This window comes from Lissotriton helveticus, chromosome 2_1 (assembly GCF_964261635.1).
Source record: "Lissotriton helveticus chromosome 2_1, aLisHel1.1, whole genome shotgun sequence".
In the NCBI taxonomy this organism is placed as follows: Eukaryota; Metazoa; Chordata; class Amphibia; order Caudata; family Salamandridae; genus Lissotriton; species Lissotriton helveticus.
Genome location: NC_136059.1, coordinates 1,254,840,474 through 1,254,862,693, shown reverse-complemented (window position 1 = coordinate 1,254,862,693; position 22,220 = coordinate 1,254,840,474). Strand labels below are relative to the sequence as shown.

The window sequence follows — 22,220 nt, the reverse complement described above, 5'->3', positions numbered from 1 at the left end:
ACCAACATCCAAAAGTGATAATGCCTTCAATCTAAATAAGCATCTTGTTACAAATAGCATTGGGACATGGCTGATCGGCTAGTTCGGGCTTTGAAAGAACCACAGAAAGTAAATTGAATCTACTACAATAAGCAGTTTTCAGATGGATTCCAAACGGCACCAGAAGACTCAAGCCCTCAGCTCATCACCAGTCAACTGGACTACGGAAACACCGTTTACGCCGGAACCACCACCCTCCTCCTCAAGCACCGCCAGACAATCCAAATGTCTACAGCCCGAGTCAGGGTGGCCTACCGGTCCCAGCGCTTCAGAGTCCACTGTGGGTTGACCACTACAGGACTCCGACCTCGCCTGCAGCCTCTGCACAAAGACCCATTCAGTCCTTGAGCATGTAACATCATTTCTTGTCTGAGTGTGTACAATAAATGCTTAACACTACCGTCTGATAACGCCTTACTGCTCGCCCACACTACCACAAATAGAGAGTAAGGTATTATCTACTTTAGCGCCTGCCTACCTTTGGGGATCCACTGGACTCTGCACACTATACCTTATTTTGGTATAGTATATACAGAGCCACCTTCCTACAGTCTCCCCAGCCATAGACTCTGGCTGTGGAAATTCTTCACATCGGTTTGGCTGTGCCCCGGGTGATATGACCGATTTCTTCTCGCAGGAGCTCAAGTTGCCCGGGTGTCTCGCCTTGGCGTTCGCTGGCAAAGAAGCATTCCAGATGGATGGCCTGTGCTTCTAGCCGGGAGAGAAGTTGGTCTCGGGTCCTATGATTCTCTTTTAGGTAGCCTTTAACAAAAACACCTGACGATGGACTTACCAGACAACCACTGGGTACCAGGGGACTGGACCGAGCCTTCATTATGCTCAAAATAAAACTTATTGTCCCAGGGCCGGCTTTAGTCCCTGTCTTGGAGAAACCAGTCGTTCAGCCACAATATGGGGCGGAGAGCTCCAGTGGGGCATTCCAAACTGAGAAGGAGGGGTGCATGGTCAGAAATTTGAATATCAGTGACCACACAGCATTTGAGGGACGGCATGAATATCAAATCAATGCAGGAGTGAGTACGGTGTGCCACGGAAGTGTAATGTAAATTGTAAATTGATACTTGTATAGCGCACTACTCACCCGTAAGGGTCTCAAGGCGCTTGTACGAATACCGCTGTGTAACCCATCCTGGCTTTCCCTGTGAGGTGTCCACTCCTGGGCACCCCCAAGGTGGAGGCCAGGCATCCTTAGTGTTGTGGGGGCCGTTGTGGAGATTAAGCAAGCTATTGCCCAGAGTTGCAGAGTGGGACTCCATGATTGGAATAGGCACAGAGGCGAGAATTATCAGGTCCGTGGAATTTTTGAGCCCAAGACCCGCTAAGGCGGGGAATTGAACCCGGGTCCCGGGCTAGACCTCTGCATCAGGGTCTGCCGCTCTAACCATTGAGCCACACTTCTCCACTGGTGTATTGGAGCAGGAGGGGGGGGGGGGGGGGGGGAGAGAGGGGTCCACGTTCTCCACACACACCACATAGGCCCGGACCTGGAGGCCCATTCTGAGAGACATTAAGTGCTTGCTCAGCGATGAAGGGAGGGTGTGCCTGTGGCGTCAGTCGGGAGGCCTAAACTACATTAAAGCCTCCCCCGATCACAGCACAACACAACACTGCTGAGATGTCTCGAAGGGAGGACTCAAGAGTCACTGGGGCCACGTATATCGAGAAGAGATTGAGGGAATGCCCACCCAGTGTTCCTATGAGGGCCACACATCGCCCCTGAGGATCTTTAGTGTCCCTGGTGATAGTGAATGGGGAAAGAACGGTGTAAGAGGATCGATACGCCACAGGAACATAGAGTAAACCCTGTGTGGAAGACCCTGTAGAAAACCAGGCGCTTCAAGAACGAGCAAGGATTCCCCAGAAGGTGTGCTTCTTGCAGAAGACAGACATTGGAAAGGAGTATGCAAGTATTTTAGGACTGCAGTGCGTTTTACACGATCTTTATGTCTGTTTACGTTCCACAAACTTATCTGGGAGGGCTCAAAGACAAGGTAAGGCAAAGTAATGACTGTGACTGGTGAAGAGGTCAGGTGTATCTGTCTGGGGCGTGGGTAAGCCCCTGGCTGTTGGGCCAGGGGGTTACCCAGGAGACTATTCTGAACCAAGCAGTCTGCAAGTACCCAGTATAAAAACGTCATGTCACAAGCTGAACACAACCAACTCACCACCCCAACCAACTCCCCACCCCATACTTCATACTTCATTCCTGGGAGCATCAGTCGCCCTAAGAGAAGCAAACACTGGATTTGGGAGTGAAGTGGAGGACCTCTCCATGCTGCAGGATCATGAAAGTTCGGGACAGTTCAGAAGTGTGAGACATGCCTCCTCCATAGTCAATGTGGCATCACTCTCTGATCACCAGGCTCCTTGAGAGGGCAGTGTCCGCCAGGCCAGTGACGGGAGGGGCGTCAGACCGTCTGCCTGGCTCACCAGAACTGAACTTCAAGTCCTGCGTCAGTCAAGTCAAAGACAGGAGACCCCAGGTGCGCTCCGCACAGCTAGAGCGGGCAATGAGGAAGCCACTTCCCTGGCGCTGTTTTACCTTCGGGAGCGAGCACACCTCTGCAACTTCGAGTCCCATCCGCCTTGGCACGCATTTGTGGTAGTGAGGGGGGGGGGGGGGATGGATGGCCGCCTGGCGGTTTAGAAGTCGCACTTCTGTGGCCCAGGTCCATGCCTCTTCTGGGGCACCAAAAAGTCGGTTTTCATGTTGAAGACCACTCTGAGGAGAGCCTGTACGGAAGGTTAAGAGCCCAGAGGTCTTGCTTTACAGCTGTGTAAGAGCGACATTGTGATTGTATCTCTTTGGTATAGTAAGGAAAGATCCCCACCTTGTTTCCTTTAGTAGGAGAGGGTGGGCCAAGAGCAATCCTCCAGCAGGATAGCACCTCTATCTTTAGATTTGAGCACTCTGGCGATGATTGGTCTGTGTGGGTCCCTGGAGGTATGAGCATGATGGCCAGTTGAGCCTGCTCCACAACAAACCATGCTGAGAAGCGATCAGAGGGCATCCAGTATTTAATCCAGGACGGTCGGGTCTGCGTGGTTTCTGCTCCCTCAGGAATGCCAAGTGAAGATTGCTCCGGCAGGAGTGAGGATTCCCGGCGTCTAAGGCCTGCTGATGGAGCTCAGAGAGGTGTGTCAGTAGCCTGGAGACCTGTGCTTTCAGTGTCATGTCGAGGCGATGCAAGATTCGGCCTCAGAGATCCTGGCCATGGCATTGCGGAGGTCTTGTCTGATGAGCGCCATGTCAACACACACACACACTTGCCCCATCTTGGTCTCCAGTCTTGAGAGGAACAGATGACCTGGAAGAAGGTGGCCAAATCTCCCTCCATTAAAGGATCCCTGGCCGGGGTAGCGTTCCCAGAATTGGAGCAACCCGTGCTGTATTGGCCTATCCGGGTTGAAGATGGAGCTTTCGATTGTCTGCCCTTACCCATGTTGGGCACGAGAGGAGGGAGATGCTGCCTTTGAGGAAACCAAGTCAAGGAGGAGGCAGCGCCAGCCGGACAGGGGACCAGTGCGTAGGTCACAGAGGGCAGAAGTGCCACTTCCTCCTCACTCCACTAGCTACCCAGCCGGACACCTCCCAATGAGGAACCAACTCTACCAGGCGAGGCTGGTGAAAGCAATGTCTCCGGAAAGGAATCCTGGTCAGGGAATTATAAAAGGGACATCGCCGTCTTGGGGGCCTTGTGGTGTTCAGTGGCGCCACAGGGTCTCAAGGGTGACACACTGGAAGGGCCCAAGGCCCCACGCCTCCAAGGCAGGAAAAGCTGTTAGAGCACTCAAAAGTCCAGGGGCCCCAGCTCAGTGCGTACAAGGTGCCTTTGGGGGGTTCCCTAAAGGAGGATCAGTCCCGGCTTCTCATACGCTCCCTTCAGCTTCACTGCCTCCCAGGCAGGTGTTTCAGCTACCCAATGTCCTGTCTGCAATCCACCAACCAGGCCTCCTTCCTCCTAGACTGTGCAGCCTGTGGGGAGCGAGGCTTCAGCAGGTCTATGTAGGTCCTTACACTGGGAAACACGTGAAGGTGTAGCAGTGCACTATGGGCCAGGGCCCGCAACTAGGAAGTCCTAGCGTCCCCTGATCATCAAATTGTGTGTGGGCAGTGGCGCTAAGGACACGGGGGCCCAGGGACAGGTGGGAAATAGTCCTACCGCCCGTGCCCCTGTGTAGGCAATCGAGGTGCCACCAGCAGGTGTGGTCCATGATGAGCGGCAAGTCTGTCAGGCAGCCCCATGCCTAAATCTGTGGTCCAATAAGGCCACCCGCTCACCGCACGCGACCTGCTCAGTCACTGCCCTGGAGGGGGGGGGGTTGCAGAGCCAGGGAGGACCAGGGCAAGAAGGCCTCCACAAGACTGCCCGCTCTCAGGCAGGCATGGTTGAGGAGTCAGCGAGGGCTCGGGAGCTGCCGGCAGGCATAGTCTGTGGAGGGGTGCACGGAGACTCGCTAGTTGGGCCTCCGCGCCACACATCATGATCATGATCAATGCAGCCGTCCCTTGTTAAAGGCACCTTCTTTACTCGCCAGCCCGAGCCCTCCGCGGGCCATCATCCAGAGTCAGGGGCCACAAGCAGCTAATCAAGGCCGGTACAGTAGTGCATGGCGTCCCGCCTCAGATGGCCCTCTCCTAGACGCAGTAGGCAGGCGTCAGACCAGTTGACTCCGCCTCTGTCCACCGAAATACAGGGGCAGAACAGCCAGGGGCTGCACAAACGCTCCGCCACAAGCCCTCCTCAGAGCTCCGGCGGCCTAGGATCATTGACCCCAGATATGGCATTTCTAGCAGGCCAATACTATTTATAAGGGTGGGCCTGCACACCAAAATTTTTCAATTCTACTCAAATCTTATAATCTAATATATTCTATTTTTAACGCTGTTTGGCATGCTATTCACGCTGTGGGGTTAGCCCTATACCCCTCTTAGGTAAGATTGCATGTGAACAAGCCCAAGGGAAACCCAGGGCCTGCGTGAAGTACAGCTGAAGACTTGGAAGTCTCTTCTAATTCTAGATATTTTCAAGACAAACTTATGTCAAAACCATTTTGAAGAAACAAACTCAAAAACATTTAAATAAGAGTTGGTACCACTCTTTTGTATTCAACAAGTTGTCATTCTTAAAACATTTATAATGTATTGTGGATGTTATCATCATATGTACAAAATGAAAAGAAGAAACATATTTTGAATCTTGACAAACAATATTACAATAGGACCCAATGCATTTCGGGTTTTCAAAAAACCCTTTGTCAGGGGTAATCTGATCCAAGAATTCACAAATTAATTGACGAGATGTCCTCCGTTCAGAGCTACAACAGAAATCAATTGAGTATAAGATGAGCCACTGTCATGTCACGATGTCAACAAATTACTAAAAATAGGATTTGCACTCAGGAGGGATGTGGGGTGAAAGGAAGGGTGCAACGTGACTTAAATATAGTGTGCTGGAAAACACTGATGTTTGCGATAAATTGATAAAAAATATTACTCAAGTTGCTCGTGTAAAAAAATAAAATTTAAATGTAGTACTTTTATAGCACACGTATCACCGCAAGGGCATCAAGGCGCTTGTACGCATACCGCTGTGGAACCCTTCCTGGCTTTTCCCTGTGAAGTGTCCACTCTTGGGCACCCCCAAGGTGAAGCCAGGCATCCTAGTGCTGTTGGGGCCGTTGTGGAGATTAAGCAAGCTATTGCCCAGAGTTGCAGAGTGGGACCCATGATTAGAATAGACACCGAGGCGAGAGAAATATCAGGTCCGAGGGAATTATTGCACCCAAGACCCGCAGAGGCAGGAATTGAACCCTGGTCCCGGGCCAGACCTCTGCATCAGGGTCTGCCGATCTAATCATTGATGGCCCGACAGGTTCTATTTGAACTGATACCCCGCCTAGTTTAATGAATTGCTAGGTCGGACAACAATTTTAGTTAAACAAATTCATACTTTATATAAGATTGTTTTGCAAAGAATTGTTCTTATGTCATCAAAAAAGAACACAATAAGTGACATATATACAATTTTCAAAGTGAAACATAAATGAAACAATTGTGTGTCAAACATCACCAAAAAAATCACATAAGCAACTATAAAATGCCTCTTAATAAATTGGTTATGAGGCACCAGTCCTTGGTAGAAATACAAACTGACAAGTGGACATTCTAATTATTGTTCAAGCCTACTTGTCTGCACCAACCTAAGACTTAAATTTTCATTCATGGAGGGTGCTACTTATAGGGGTTGTGCACGGTGGAATATGCAAAAGGAATACATTATTTTGTCCCTATATAGCCCCTTTCATTTTTAGTCTTAGGCGGAGAGTCAACGCGTTTCGAACCCTCTATGATTCGGAGGGATCTCCTCAGGAACCACGTGTCACGCTTGGTGAGAAAATGGATGCCGGAAAATAGAAGCCGAATCAACTTCTCCAATCTTAATCCGTGTGCGGCGGCTGCCGCCAGACACTGCCTGCCGACCAGGCGAGATTCATATCTCGTAAAGATCCACGTCATTATGAGATAAAAAGAATACCCAAGACCGGATCACAGATCCTGCATCCAATCTGTCCGCCTGTACCAGTTCTCTCAATAATAAAGACGACGTATGGGCGATTTCTGATAATTCACGACCCCTACGGGCTACAAAAGCGACAACGACCCCCAGTCCGTGTCCTGAGGAGATCCCTCCGAATCATAGAGGGTTCGAAACGCGTTGACTCTCCGCCTAAGACTAAAAATAAAAGAGGCTATATAGGGACAAAATAATGTATTCCTTTTGCATATTCCACCGCGCACAACCCCTATAAGTAGCACCTTCCATGAATGAAAATTTAAGTCTTAGGTTGGTGCAGACAAGTAGGCTTGAACAATAATTAGAATGTCCACTTGTCAGTTTGTATTTCTACCAAGGACTGGTGCCTCATAAACAACTATAAAATGCCTCTTTATAAATTGGTTATGTGATTTTTTGGTGATGTTTGACACACAATTGTTTCATTTATGTTTCACTTTGAAAATTGTATATATGTGTCACTTATTGTGTTCTTTTTTGATGACATAAGAACAATTCTTTGCAAAACAATCTTATATAAAGTATGAATTTGTTTAACTAAAATTGTTGTCCGACCTAGCAATTCATTAAACTAGGCGGGGTATCAGTTCAAATAGAACCTGTCGGGCCATTTGTTTTTGTTTATCATATTGTAGAGGTCCAGGCCAGACAGTGACAGGACCCGAGCCTCCTTTTGTTTCCCCCGATCTAATCATTGAGCCACACTACTCGTGAATGAGAGTAACTGACTACTCTCAGTCACCACTGCCCTGTGTGAACTAATGTGCTTGGTTGAAATATATGGCAATTGCCGCTTACCCAACAATACAACCTCAATATATAATCGAGTGTATGTACAACAATCAAGCTCTATCAAAAGGTTACGATATGGCAGCCTCCGCCACCTAAGTGTGAGAGCTTACCGATATTTTATCCAGATACTATCCCCATAGTGATACAGTTGTAGGAAAAGAGGGGTGCAGGTCTTTCTTTTCTTAAATGGTGTAATTTGTTTTTTGGCTTCATACTTTCAAATTTCAACATGGCCAGACTGAATCGAGACCCTCTTATGGATGACTGTCCAGGGAGTTGCAGAGAATGTAGGAGGAGATGGTGTCCTATACATGTGTAGTTGAGTAGGAGAAACTCCACTCAACACTGCCAGTGCTGACATGAGCAAGAGCACCTGGTTATATCCTGGCAGAAGCAGTCCTGTTCCCATCCATTCCTTTAATCCTCACCATCAATGCCAGACGGAGGCATCTGAGAAAAAAGCTGAGATAACAAGGAGAACCAGAAATTTGGTTGCGAGTATATGCAGATCATACCTTGAATTGGAGGGAGCTGTTCGCCAGTTAAGTAGTTCTTCTGGTCTTTTCTACCCATATCCAGGGAAAGGCAGTGCTTGGTTAAAACAGATGAGCCCACTGGAGGAGGGTGGCTCAATAGTTAGAGCGGCAGACCCTGATGCAGAGTTCTGGCCAGGGACCAGGGTTCGATTCCCGCCTCGGCGGGGTCTCGGGCTCAATTTCCTCGGACCTGTTAATTCTCGCCTCGGTGCCTATTCTAATCACTGGCCCCACGCTGCAACTCTGGGCAATAGCTTGCTTAGCCTCCACACCGGCCCCAACAGCGCTAAGGATGCCTGGCTTCACCCTGGGGGTGCCCAGGAGTGGACACTTCACAGGGAAAGCCAGGAGGGGTTCCACAGCGGTCGGAGTATCAGCGCCAGGAAACCGCATAGGTGACACCGCACGGTGACCGTCTGGTGACAGTGCGCTCTATAAGTACCATGACATCTGGATTCTGGCTTCCATTTGTGATAAAGGGATGTGGGCACAGCAGTAATAGGAGGAATAGAGTGAATGGGTGTACACCCCTGCTCACTAAAAAAAGTTACCCTACTTGGTAAGCAATTATCTTTGTCTCCTTGCCTGTGAACTCACTAACATGTTTCAGGATCAATATTTCAGTTTGTTCAGCTCCGAAAATAATACTTTCATGGCTATTTATTTGCTCAATCACTTCTTCCTTCAAGCCTGAATGTGCTGTCCTTCCCAGGGGCAGTGGGGTGCTTATATGGATTCCTTCCTTTTCAAGGTCCTTTCATGATCCAGATTGAATAGCATAACTGTATGTTTAGATCTCCTTCCTTAATTTTGGGCCGGCTTTCTATCTCTGAAGATTGTGGTGTTGCCTTCCCCATCTCACTCAGTACCTTACACAACTCCAAGTCCTTCACCTCAGAACACAGAGACTGGAAGGATAGGGCATTACATGTTCTCTTAGGAGATAGCAACTTTTATACAGGAAGCTTGAGGACTCGAAACCTTGACTGTCAGCCTCAACCACGGGTCACTTTCTTTTTTTAAATCAATACATCTCACAATATGCGGACATTAAACTGCAAGCTAAAGCTGATTTTTCAAGTCCTGCAGATAGAGCTCCTGTTCGTTATTTTCCCCATCTGTGCTGATGAACCAGGAGGCATCCACCAAAGCCTTTTGGGATTTTTTTTAATAACTTTTGAAGCCATCAGACTTCTTTCTCCCTGTAACTTTGAATTGTGGCATTCTGCGGTTCTCTCAAATTCTAATCTAGGTTCTCCTCTGGTGGTTACAGGCTGTTCAGGACCCTGCACATTAGCCCCATCTAGATATATTGATTATTGTTTATTTGTTTTTTAAATCAGCAAAAGTGTCTTTTTGGATGTTGTTGCTTGAGAGCAGTGTCTAGGAACTGCATAACTGATAGGGGTGGGTGTTGAATTCCGCCACGCCAGCAGAGTTTTGGCCACTCCACGTTACGCAAAGTTTCAGCTACAATCCGCCAACATCCGCGTGGCAGTGTTTTTTTCTTGAGAACGGCTCGCTAATGGTAATTTGGTGAGCGTCAGTGAGAATTTGCATCCCCAAGTGCAATGTTTAGGTACTAGGAAGGCACCAGGCGAGATTCTCAATTCGGGCAGTCGCTACCATTCGCGGCGGAAAAGCTGCTACTCAAGCAGGAAACCTACACGAGTGGCAGCAAAGAAGCAGTGCCCTCTGGAACGCAGCATGGTTCAATTCACACCGATTCTACATCGCAGAACAAGCCCCAATGCTTAAAGTTAGCGCAAGCAGTGCGACGTGCCGATTTCTGTCCATTCACAGAGCTCTGCACAATCTGAGTTTTTATGCAGCTCCAAGAGTTGCGCCAATCCCTAATAACAGGATCATTCAAACTGTCAGAAAGATTAGCTCGTATTTTGGTGGTAGATCGGGCAAATCCAGTGATTCCGCATTCCAGCCCATTTGTTCAGCCTAAAATCCTCAGGACACAGTAGGGTCACCCTTTTATCTGTATGAAATTACATACATTCTTCAGACATATGGTGTGCTCGAAATAGATTTAGAGCAGGCATTTTTCTTTGGGCAAGAATCTTCAATGTGAAGTTTCCTTCACAGAGTAAGAAGCAGACAACAGTTCCCATCAAGCACTGAATTAAATTGGAACAGGTCACAACTTAACTACTCTTTCCAAATTCATTCAGTTTTACAGGCTTTTGTTGTCCCACTTGGGCGATGTTGGGACCAGTGTGCTGGCTATTGACTTGGACGATATTGGTGTTAGGACATGTTAAGCAGACACTCTGGATTTGTCGGGACTCCGCAGGCTTTTTCAACATATATCCCTGCAAATTTGTGTAAATTCAGCACACCTCAGTTTGCAAAGAGACCCAGGTAAACACACAGGAAGGCAAGTTATGAACAGAAAGCAAACCACCTACCAGTGGTACTATGTGTAAGAGTTGCATTTTAGTTTTCCCTTATTGCCTTATCAGTCTGTGGTTTCGTGTTGGTTAAGTGCTTTCAATTAAGTCAATACGCGCCTCCGTGATGCAGCAAAATTGTAGTCCTACTTCCATGTTTGTGGCACTTTCCATTCTCACAATTTAGTTACCGTTTTAGCTGCACTCAATCCATGCTTAAAGTTTAGACAGTGTTGAGTTTACACTCTTGCAGCATGCAATGTAGCAAGAAATTAAAAACAGACATAGCCAACCTACTTTTCTATGGTATTTATTACTCTTCTTCCGTGCCAACAATTTGGGGTTCCCACTCATGGCTTGAAAGGTCGATAATGAGGAACTTAATGAAGTTTCACCCTTGTGATTGCTTAATAACTTCGTGTGGGGGGGGGGGAGCGGCAGAAGAGTAGGAGACTTAAAAAAATAAAAAAAATTAAGGGGCAGAGGTTTGGAAATTGGCAACTCTTGAAGTAAGGCCAAACAAGGTAGACAATGAATGAGATTAACAAAAATCACAAGCTATAGATAATTTCTTCCATGCATATGCATTGTAGTTCTTTGCTGAGGAGATGGAGACATGCTCCCTAGCCAGCCACCATATGAAAAGGACGGAAGTTGACGGACTGAGCAGGAAATAATAGTGGGATTTGGGTCACAGGTGTGGGAAAAAACAATGTACTTGGAATCAGGCGAAACATGAGAAAAATTCTACCCTGCCGGACTCGTACTGAGGACCTTAGTCTTTTCATAAGAGTTCAGCATGCTACGTGTAAAAGCAAAAAGATTGGGGGTGTGGGAGCAAGGAGGTTGGAGGTGGAAGACCGGAGAAAAAGCACCAAACTGGCAGAGAACTAATGGATGGGCACACATGGAATAACCAGGCGGGCTTAATTAATGGGTTTATCTCAGTTCTGCTAAAAGTGCATCTTGCTGCATGCTAGAGTACTTTTTTATACCACAAAAAAAGCCAAACGGAGCCTTTCCTTCCTAAGCAAACTTACAGTAGAATTTTATGTACACACATTGCTTCAAAAAAATAAACACACTATTCAATAGTTTAGGAGCTGCAAAAGTAATTTTCAGACCTGCTTTCACTCGAGTCACTCCTTCTCCAACACTCTCTACAATTCCAGCCCCTTCGTGACCAAGGATCACTGGAAAGCAGCCTTCAGGGTCAGCACCACTCAGAGTGTAGGCGTCAGTATGGCACACAGCAGTGGCCACAATCTGCAAAAAATTGAAGTTACCTTAAGTTTTCGGCATGCTGAGTAAACAACATCAAGTTCTAACAAGCAAAAAGGGAAGATAAGAAAGTTACTTCCACACCCTAGAAATGGAAAAACTGGAAGAGAACAAAGGATGTCACGCAGAGCATAAGAACTCCAGGACCATAAAATGAAGTACTTCTTCTATAACCAGCATCCAGACATTAATGTTTAACTTAACAAGCAAATGGGTTGGGCAGAGAACATGATTTAGAGCTGAACAGTAACTAAGAAAATGCAGCTGGTTTGGGCAAACAACATGGGGATGTAACACGATATGTTGCTAAACAGCAATAGACTACACTAAAAAAGGGGACAAAAAATTACAATTTTAGGCACCTACAACAGCGACAGTGTCAAATGAATGAATCTTGCATTTGTAAAGCACAACTGTCTCTCTGACTGGAGCATCCTGGTGCTGAGCGCCAATAAAAATAAAGTTCACAGCAGATAGAGCATAGATTAACATAAGCAAAGGTCCCTATATAAGAGAATAGCATAAAGAATCAGGAGCTGTAAAGATCCAGGTTTTCAGTTGTTTCCTGAAGAGAAGATCTGAATCAATGAATCTTAGATGTCTGGTAAGGGGATTCCACGCTCTAGTACCCGGGAGGGCAAGAGAATGGTATTCTGGGAAATAAGGACTGTTGATTATGAACCAGTAAGGGTGGTAGAAAATATAAACTCTCAGAAAATGGTGACAGCAAATTAAGAGGCTGGTTTTCAGCTCAAGCCAAAGGAAAAGTTGACAAAACCAAATGCTGCGGCTTTTCAATAGGAAAAAGGGAGTCAAGCTTAAACCTATCACACAGGCAGAGCAAGCCTCTGTACACATGTAAGACGGGCAGCAGCATAGCAAGCTTCTCTATTAGTGCTGAAGAGGACAGATAAGGAAGAGCGGACACAGATACCTTCAACACAACCAGAGTTTAGTCCACTAGGCTATAGTATTTCAAAAAATAAGAAAGGTCATAATGGCCATGGGTTAGGCCTGGGACTGAATACTCGCACAGTGTGGCAGGTTGAAATTAAAAGCAGTAATTTGTCAGTAGATACTAGTTTCTGCACAATGTGTATTTAATTGGGAGCAAACACTGAAAAGGTTTTTGTCCCCCTTTGTCCAGATATACACCAAATCTCTATTTTTTTAATCTCAAAATATTCTGCCTGTAAACACTCAGCTCAGGAATCCCATTTCTTTGCCAACTCTAGTCATCACTTACAACATACAGGACAGAAACTGTGTAGCTGCGATTGAGGGAAAAGTACAAGCTCCCACCCAAACCAAAAGGTGAGAGGGCCTCTTAGCTGGATTTTTTATTTGTGTGCTTTGTGTGGCTTTTGCCGCTCTTTTATCTTCCTAACCAGTACGGCTCACAGACTCAGGCATGAGCTTTCAGTCAAAAAATCTGTACAAGCTGAAAGCTCTTGATGGGAACTGGGGGTTGATAAGGATGAAATTGTACTGGAGCACGCTTGCTTGCATATTCATCAACTAAAGAAGGCACTCTCACTGCCTTCCGATGCAAGTTAAATGCTCTAGGGGTTGGGTTTAACTTTCTGTGGTATCGAATACCACCAAAGGAAATGTGCACATTGTGGGACTTGGGGCTGTAACTTTGTAGCTAAGTGACCCAATGACCAGAGATCTTCAGTTACTAGAGTCCCCCAAAGCAAGGAAGAATGGCAAAGTGGCAGCACTTGTCCAGGGTCAATTTGGGTAGCAGACTGACCGGACTCTGGTCCATACTTAAGTAGGTAGGCTGGGCTACATGGTAGGGCGCTACATTGGCTCATGGACTTCCTCGCCAATCAAACGCAACAAGTCTGCTTGTATTCTTTCAAGTCTCGAATGATATAAATGAACAAGGGAGTACCCCAGGGATCACGCCTGAGGCCTATTTTGTTTTGACATCTATGTGGTGCCATTAGCCCGAAAAGTTAGAGCCTGGGGTGTGGCGATTGTTTCAAACACAGATGATACTTAACTACTACGCTCCTTTGGTAAGGATTCAGACAGACAATGAGAAGAGTACATCTGCAAACTGCATGATGCAAGTCACTGCTTGGATGACTAACGACGGTCTCCAATTAAACAGCGACAAGACTTAGATTATGCTATTTGCCAAAGTGACTGAGATTTAGTCATCTGACTGGTGGTCCGTACAACTCTGCCCGGCTCCTGCAGGTAGTAAAAGAACTCTGCGTGAAATTGGATTAATCTCTTTCCATGAAAGATCAAGCTAGCTCTACCTCTGGCATCTGTTTCGCCTCGGAGGCATTTTGAAAAAAAAACCCTTCTGTGACTTGCAGACACAGGTAGAAAGACTCTTGTCCAGGCTCTCATCATCAGTCACCTGGACTACGGGAATGCCCCATTGACCTCCGTACACAGCTGCGCAAATGATCTGTAATCTTCTTTCTTGCTTGACTTCCTCTCCGATCCTTAGAAAGCTTCATTTGCTGCCTATTAGGAAGCGGGTCATCTTAAAAAGAGCTTTGTTGTCAGACAACAAAGTTTAAAGTCTTGGACAGCTTATTTGACTTAGATTATCCTCAAGACGCCTGAGCTATTTGGACAAGATGCTTTTGGGGATCAGGAGTGGGGAGAAGATCTTACACAGCCCTCTTACATCCACCCCCCCCCCCAATCTTTGGAAAAACTTCCTCTTAGCCTTTGTTCTAGCCTAGATTTCCCCTCCTTTAAGAAACGACTTAAGACTTGGTTGTTTTGGACTCCTCCCATTTCTTCTCATGCAGTGCAGAGATAAGATACTCCTTTGGAAGTGAGTTGTGCGCAATATCAAATAACCAAATAATAATAATAAGTATGTGCTATTTATATAGTGCAATCCTGACTGAAAAGCAGTGCAGCACTGTACAGAACTAAAGGCAAATCTAGAGTAAACAAGCAAGTGGTTATGTAGCTGGGTTCCAAGAGTGGAAGTTGACGATTTCTGCATTCTAATAGTTATTTGAAGTGTGTGTTAAGCTTCTTCCTAAATTGCAGCAGGGCTGGGGCAATCCTAATGAATACAAAATGTCATTTTTGTTGCACAGATTAAGTGTGCCTTTTTCTTTACGCTTCATCTCATGTCTAATGGTGTCCTCGTTACGGGCATGAAGAATCTAGCCAGCGTAGGTGGTGAGCTAGTTAGCCATCTAGGCAGTAGTGCCGGTTGTGATGGCTTTATAGATGTTGCAACCCGTTTTGACAACGGTGCAGGTCAGCAATTGGTGTCTGTGGGATTCCATTAGAGTCAGGATAATTTCGTCGGATTTCTTGAGGCCCTTCCTGGTGAGATTCCCAGCAAAGAAGAATAGGCTTCCTCGTCTGTTTTCAGAAATCAGAGAATGTATTCAGATTTAGGACTGCTACAGATTCAGCAGGCCTGAACAATAACCATAAAGGGAATTCTTATGCATGGAATTCTGCGATTCTTTTGAAGCACTTTCAAAGCCAATGGTACAACAAAGTAATCTGTCCTTAAACCAAATAACCACATTCAAAAGCAACCTCACAATCATCAAAAAGGCTGCCATTAAGTCGTACGTGGTCAGCTCCAAGGCAAATAATGCTTCACCTGCTTAATGCTCAAGAAGTAATATTGAGCAAGATCAAAAAATGTCACGGGTGAATCCGCGTAAATCCACTCTGAAGGTGCTATAAATACCTCCAATTCCAGCACGCCATCTTTCTCCATTATCTCAGGGTTAGAAGCTTTCCTTGAATTCAGTCCGATTGAAGCCAAGGTATTCATGAGCAATCTGCAGGACCATAAAATCTCGAAAATTTCAGTCACTGGTGACCAATAGCACTACTACATTAGATAAACTTCGAGAGGCATGGGCGGGAGATCTTGGCCAAATAGACAGGGATAATTGTATGGACACACTGGCCTCCCCTCGGGGAGCAGTAACAGCAACGCGGTTGCGTCTTATCCAATTTAAATACCTTTACCGGGTTTACTATACAGGCTCAGGTTGTGGAGGGTAGGCCTAGTGTCATCCCCGATTTGCCTGCGATCTGGTCGGGCGGAGGGGTCCCTTATACATACAATCAGGCATTGTACAGCACTCACACGATTTTGGCGAGGGGCTCTGTCCTGTCTGGCAGAAGTATTGAGGTGGGAGCTACCCTCCTCGCCAAGATTGGTAATTTTACATATTATGGAGGATATAGGGGCTAATATATATATAAGACACTTATTACTGTTGGGGCTGACCTAGGACAGGGGTTGCCCGCAAAAGCACCTCAGGATCTGGAAAAGATGGGCAGGATACTGGGAGTAGATCTAGATCCAGTGCCCCCTGTGGATGTATCTGTAACTATGTTGTCATGCGGGCCTCTTGGGTAAGGGACCAACTATGTGGTGATGGAATCTATTTATTGGGGTAGGCGACGTGGTGGCAAATGAAACTTAGTAATGGAATAGTGCAATGAGGAGGGGGTTCAATGTGTTTTTGTTGTATTGTTTTGCATAACCAGGATACTGTATTAACTAAATGTCAATAACAATCTGCAATGTCTTATATGGCAGATGTTTCCTGGGTTAAGGAGCTCTGCACGGTACTTGACCTTTGACATAATAAAAGGTTTCTAAAAAAAAAATGTCAAGGGAGGTGAACCAGCGCAGAGCTACAGCTATTAATCCTGTTCCGGGAGAGCTACTTCTGCAAGGAGTGATTGAGGGTTGCATTAGCTTAGATGAACTGTGAGCTAGAGGCAGTCCTGCAGCTACCTGTAAGTAGCGCTCTACTCTGCGTGCAGCCCAAACTACTATCATAGAAGCTTGAGACGAAATGGTGTATTTTTGTGTCAAAAATCATGCGTTTGTTTGCAGAAAAAATGGATGAATTTCCATTATATATTTAAAGCTCATATTGGAGTCATAAACCTTGTGTTATAGAAACGACTTATTATTGACAGAATTAGGTTGGTACCGAGGATAATGCAGCGAGGCTTTTATTACTTTTTATTTCCTTCACACACATTACTGCTGGTGCTCGCTGCCAGTGATCCTGCATATGATTGCCACTAGTATAATCTTGTTTGATAGGTGCAGCAAAGCATAAAAAGTGGTATACCAGAGTCTGGACTGCCCGCAAAAGTGGGAGAAGGATTGAAGTCCGTGGTAAGCAAACTTGGGTTATTGAACATGCCCCTTGGAGAAGTGCGCTGGCATATATTAATCAGCAATGTATGAAGGTATATAGATGCTCTGTTCCTTTATTGAAGATTATTGAACACTGAATGCAGAATGTGCTCCTGTTTATATGGTTTCAAAGCTGCGTTTATGAAACTGTCCCGAGAATAAAAAAAAATAATCTTGTCTAATAGGGTCTCTATTAAAAACAAGCATTTGCAATGCAATAGGTCTCGCATTAGGAAAGTTTGAGCTATTGGTATTGTAAATGACAATTTTTTTATTTATGTGTTGGTTTTGAAAATAGCGAAATGAATAGCTTTTTCATTTACAATGCCAATAGTTTTAACTTTTGCAAATGTGACACCTATAGCATTTGTAATGCAATATGTGTTGAATTTAAGTGATAGAGGCCTGAGTCATCCAGGCCTTTTCTGAGCCCAGATTTTCAGGAGCAAAATCAAATTATAATTATATTTTCTAAGAAAAAAAGTCTTGTTAGTTTGCTTGTCGAAGACGGCTCTTCTCTGTTACTAAGGAAACGCTTCTTATTATGCATTTGACTTTCCCATGCTTCAAGTGGGGGTGCCAATGTTGAAACTGAAAGTTGATCCAGGTGGCACTGCATTTGGACTAAATTATTAGACATATTTTCCTTGTTAGTAACAGGATTCCCACTCCAGCCTTGCGGTCTGAAACAGTTTTGTTTTTATTGTTATTAAATGAGACAACATAAACGTGCTTGTCCCCTGGGTCCTAGTTAATAATCCTAAAGTTAGCTGGTGTGATCACTGGTGCCGCTGTGGCTGGGCAGGTAGCAGCCACTGTCTTTTTGTTCCACTTCGGTGTCACTCAGTCGTTGAAATGTCACTTTATAATTACACTGCAATTATGAAAGTGTCACACACAGCAATCTGAAATATTGGCAGCTATAAGGGAGTTATTGCTGGCAGGGTAGTACTGACATTACGGGGTCGCAAACAATGCAGACAATATGTGCTGAGGGGCAATTCTACTTCGGAGGATCAGTGAGCATTGCTCTGCGGGTTATCCTGCCGCATATTTCCTCTTGTCTTGCAAAAAGTGTCACTCAACGATGTCGCACAAGTGTCACTCAACAATGTCACACGAAATCCGATGTCACATGGACTGTAAACATGGCAGTCTTGCTAACCCTCAATATAGAGTCGACAGGTTAATAGGAATTAAAAGTTCTCGCCCCAAAGACACGCATTCCAGTAAAAAGAGACAGAGCTCGAGGAAGGGGGATTGTACCCCCTCCCCCAACACGTTCTATTTTTTACAAAAACATACAATGGTAACATTGCCTCAAAGGTGGGACCTTCTAATGGAAAATTAATATTACATGCAGCTATCGTAAAATTCTTAAAGTGCCGTATTGCCGCATAACTGCTCAAAACAAGAAGCAGAGCGATTAAGAACTCAGCACGTCTTCTGCTTAATGTGTGTCACTGGACTGTTTCCCATATTCTACGTTATACGTATCCTCCTCCTTTCGTACACGCTACGCAAATATCACTTCCGGGTGAGGCTACTTGGTAACAAAAACATTTCCTGTGCAGATTTGTCCTATAATAAGCCAGACCTAGGGTAACGTTACGTAACGCTTGCGCAGGGGGTGGGTTCTTGGCAACAACCTCTGAGCCTATAGGCAGAATAAAAATACATGTTTTACCATGTCTTTTTGTAATTTCGAGGTCTCTTGCAGAGCAAAGCAAGCATCTCCCATTCTGGATTCAGGAGCTGTGTTCTGTTGACAGGGTTTGACTGAGGTAGAGCAGAACTAAAGCCCCAGCTCTTGTTTAAAGGGACAGAACCGCTTCAGGGGGCAGGAGGCGGGGGTGTAGGTGCAGTCAAGGGAAAGCAGTTTCTACACAGATTGGTGGAGGCAGTGTTCAAAACACCAAGCAAAACAAGTGACATCAGGCGGGCGCACGCACTTCCGCGCAGGCGCAGAGTGTTCTTGGCCGCGTCTCCGGCTCCGCTGGACGGCACTGGAGGCGATGGACGGCACTGGAGTCCCTGGCCGTCCCTTGCCGCGTCGCCCCCGCCCGCCGTAGCAGCACTGGAGCCCCTGGCCGCATCGCACCCGCCCGCCCATCCATTGGGAGCCGGGACAGAAGGAGCCCACAAGAAAACAGGGCAAGAAAAGAGCCTGGTGAGGTAAGGGGGGGGGGGGGGGGAGCGTGTGTGTGTATGCGACGGCGGGTTCTCTGTATGTATGGGTGCGTGCATGGGTGCTCGTGTGTGTCTCTGGGTATGCGCATGCGTGTTGGAGCTTCCGAGGCAGGAGATGGGCACGGCGCGGTGCGCGCCCACGAGGTGCAATCTGCGCTCGTGCCCATCTCGTGTCCACATTCCCAAATACGGCTGACAATAGGTCTAGAAGCAGGTCTGCTAAACCTAAAAAAAAAAAATTTGTATCTCAGGATGATTGTCACCGAATGCAAGCAGCTTTTATTAAAGAAAAGGATGGAGGCCTCTGGCTAAACGTGTAACAAAATGAAGGTGCAGAAATACTTAAATACAACCCCCCCCCCAATATCTGGGTGTAGAAAGGCAAAATGTTTGGCCACGCACACTAAACACATGAAACTGTCTTCAGAAAGAGAATTCTCTTATGAACACATAATCGTTAAAAAACATTTACGTACATTTGTACAAACTTCTATCTTGCTTTATAGAATGGAAAACCACATTAACACAATTAAGTAAAACTCACCTTAATCCTAACTTCATGAGCCTTTGGTGGTGCGACTTCCACCTCTTCAATGGAAAGCGGTTTTCCTGCTTCCCAAGCAACAGCAGCCTTGCAGTGGATAACCTATTCGGGATGAGAGGTCAGTCAGTGGCTGCATTACCTTTTTATAGAAAAAGCATCACAGGCATTTTCCACCTTACAAGGGTAAACTCTCTTAATCTACACCAAATTAATAGGACAGTGTGATTTAAACAAAGATTCAGGGACAGAGAAAATTTGGCTCCGGAAACCTCTTTATAAATGTGCATTCACTGGACAATTGAAGATAGCTATCTATTTCAGACCTAAAACGGCCCCCTTGCTTGGGTCTCGCTTAATATTGTAGCAGTTGTTACCAGTTCTTTAGAATATACATACGGATATGATCAGGATTGGATTTAAAAATCGGCTCAAACACGCAAAAAAAAAAAAAAAAAAAAAAAAAAAAGAAGAAGAGGGCTAACATTTGCATAGTGCTTTTCCACAAAACACTGCTTCAGTGAAATTATTATTGTTTTAAGAGGGGGGGGGGGGGTGAAAAAGAAAACGTGCGGATTTACATAGTTGAAACACACCTGAAAAAAAGTGATACCTCTGCCCGTTGATAAAAGGGAGGTAATGGACGCCCATCTACCTCCAGAAAGGCCAGTCATGCACCCACTCGTCCGCTGGCTGCATCCGAACACAGACACCGCCCAAATCGGCCCCCCAAACTGTTCAAAAAAGCAGCCCACAGCTGAACTGCACACCGGCCCCTGGGGCGTTGCCCAAGTGCCAGCGTTACCAATCCGACCCTGGATATGATAGAACAAGTAACATCATACCTACAAGTCAGGACTATTGGCTTTGTCAATAGTTGTTAGCTGCGTATGATAATTAAGCAGCAAGTGTGGCTGGCTTGTATAGACTATTGAAAAAGATTCGACTTGGTAATACCACAAGAATGTTGCTGCTTCAGAGTTTTAAAACCAGAAGGGAAATAGAGAGAAAATTACTCTAAGAATTTTACTTCCGCTACAGCGCTCACCTGGCATGACGTCATGCCGTAACTTCGCCCCTAATAAGAAGTGCGTGTGAACAGCGCCCATGGATTTGCCTGCTGTCACTGCAGTCCGGAAAAAAATGGACCGCCAGGGCACACAACAGAGCCCGATAGAGACCAGTTTCGAGGTCCCCCTTTAAAAAAACTGCCGGCGAGACCCGGCAAACTTAAAGCCCTGCATACGGTGGACTCTGACTCGACCCAACGGAGTAATTCTCTCTAACCTCATGCCTTTGGATGTCTAGTGTGCCACTGCTCCTCCTATGGAGTGCCTGCATTGCATAAGGGCATATTTTACACATCACACTTGCACCATATATGTATGCACAGTATACAGAAAGCCACCCTTTTGTACTTTTCTGCATTTTTTTCTTTTGTCAGGACTGAAGTGTTGGCCGTATCACCACCAATACCATTACAGTCCCCTCAAATATCCCTACCACCACCACAGCATTCGTGCATTCATGTTTTATTACATGAAAGCCAGGCCGGTTAGCTTCGCAAATGCTTCTTAAACACACACACACACTTGGCCTTTGTTAAGTCCCCCCGCACCTCCAAGAGAATCCCAATATTGAGGCCTGCTGTAGACAAATCTGCTTTTAATGCATCTTTTCTCTTGAAAAACATTTTCCATATATTACTTGAGGAATGGAGGTTTCCATCGTTTTACTAATCAAAGTTTCCCTTAGCACAAGTTTGTCGTTCAGGAAGCTATTCTGAGTAGCTTTCCTCTGTCGCCAGCCATCGAATTCTGGCTCCATCCCTTCCACATGCTTCTTGCTGACAGTCACCACCCACCAGTCCATTTACGCAATAAAGATCCTCGGAGGGGACAGGCGAGCTGGGTGGTCCCACGAGCACGATACCACACAATTGCTGATCATAGACAAATTTTTGATTTTGAGAATATCAGGCCGTATTTGTTACATTAAATGATTAAAGCAAAAGTGCTCAATTTGCAAAAATCATCAAAAACCATTTGCACGATCGATAAAAAATATCGTCAATAGAAATACATTGAAAGAACTACAGTACTTGCATAGTAAGCTAGAAAAAAAAATCCTATCACATGACCCTCTATCAAGTCCTACTTAGTAGACTTATGGTTGGCCGCCCAACGAGACCCACTTGCATCACATAATTTAGGACCCCTACTGCAACCAAGGAGACAAGTTCTTAAAGGAAAATTCTCTGCTCTCAAACAGGGCAAGGCCAGCTCAAATATGGACCTGAAAACTGTTCCAGGGGCATCACTATTAGGATTCCCTGACACCCTTCTGGTACATATGCCTGGGCAACTGGGCTAAAATCTGGTCCCCTGGTGCAAGCCCCATGTATCCTATTACCAGGTGCTTTAATATGGAGAACCAACATGGGCTGGAAACTTATGTAAGCAACACCCCTCCTCCGTCCCTTGTTACCGTTCGGTGCTCCAAAGCCCATGCATGGGATAAAGCAACCAAAATGTAACAACTATACTAAATTTTGAAGCATAATACATAAGTTTCGACCGGTCTGGAAACAAACAATGAGCCAGCCTAGCTAAAACTATAAAAATTGCAATTTTATTTATATATTGCTTACCACACAACGAA

At 45.8% G+C, this 22,220-nt stretch overlaps 1 protein-coding gene across 1 annotated transcript in view; it reads right to left on the bottom strand.

The window, feature by feature from the left end:
* LOC144818612 (alcohol dehydrogenase class-3) overlaps nt 1–22,220 on the bottom strand; it is a 127,279-nt gene that overhangs the window by 64,994 nt on the left and 40,065 nt on the right. Inside the window, exons 2-3 of the mRNA XM_078676208.1 lie at nt 19,563–19,664; nt 11,493–11,634 (exon numbers count right to left, since the gene is read on the bottom strand). Of these exons, the coding sequence (XP_078532334.1) occupies nt 11,493–11,634; nt 19,563–19,664 (244 nt within the window). The remainder of the gene's footprint in view (nt 1–11,492; nt 11,635–19,562; nt 19,665–22,220) is intronic.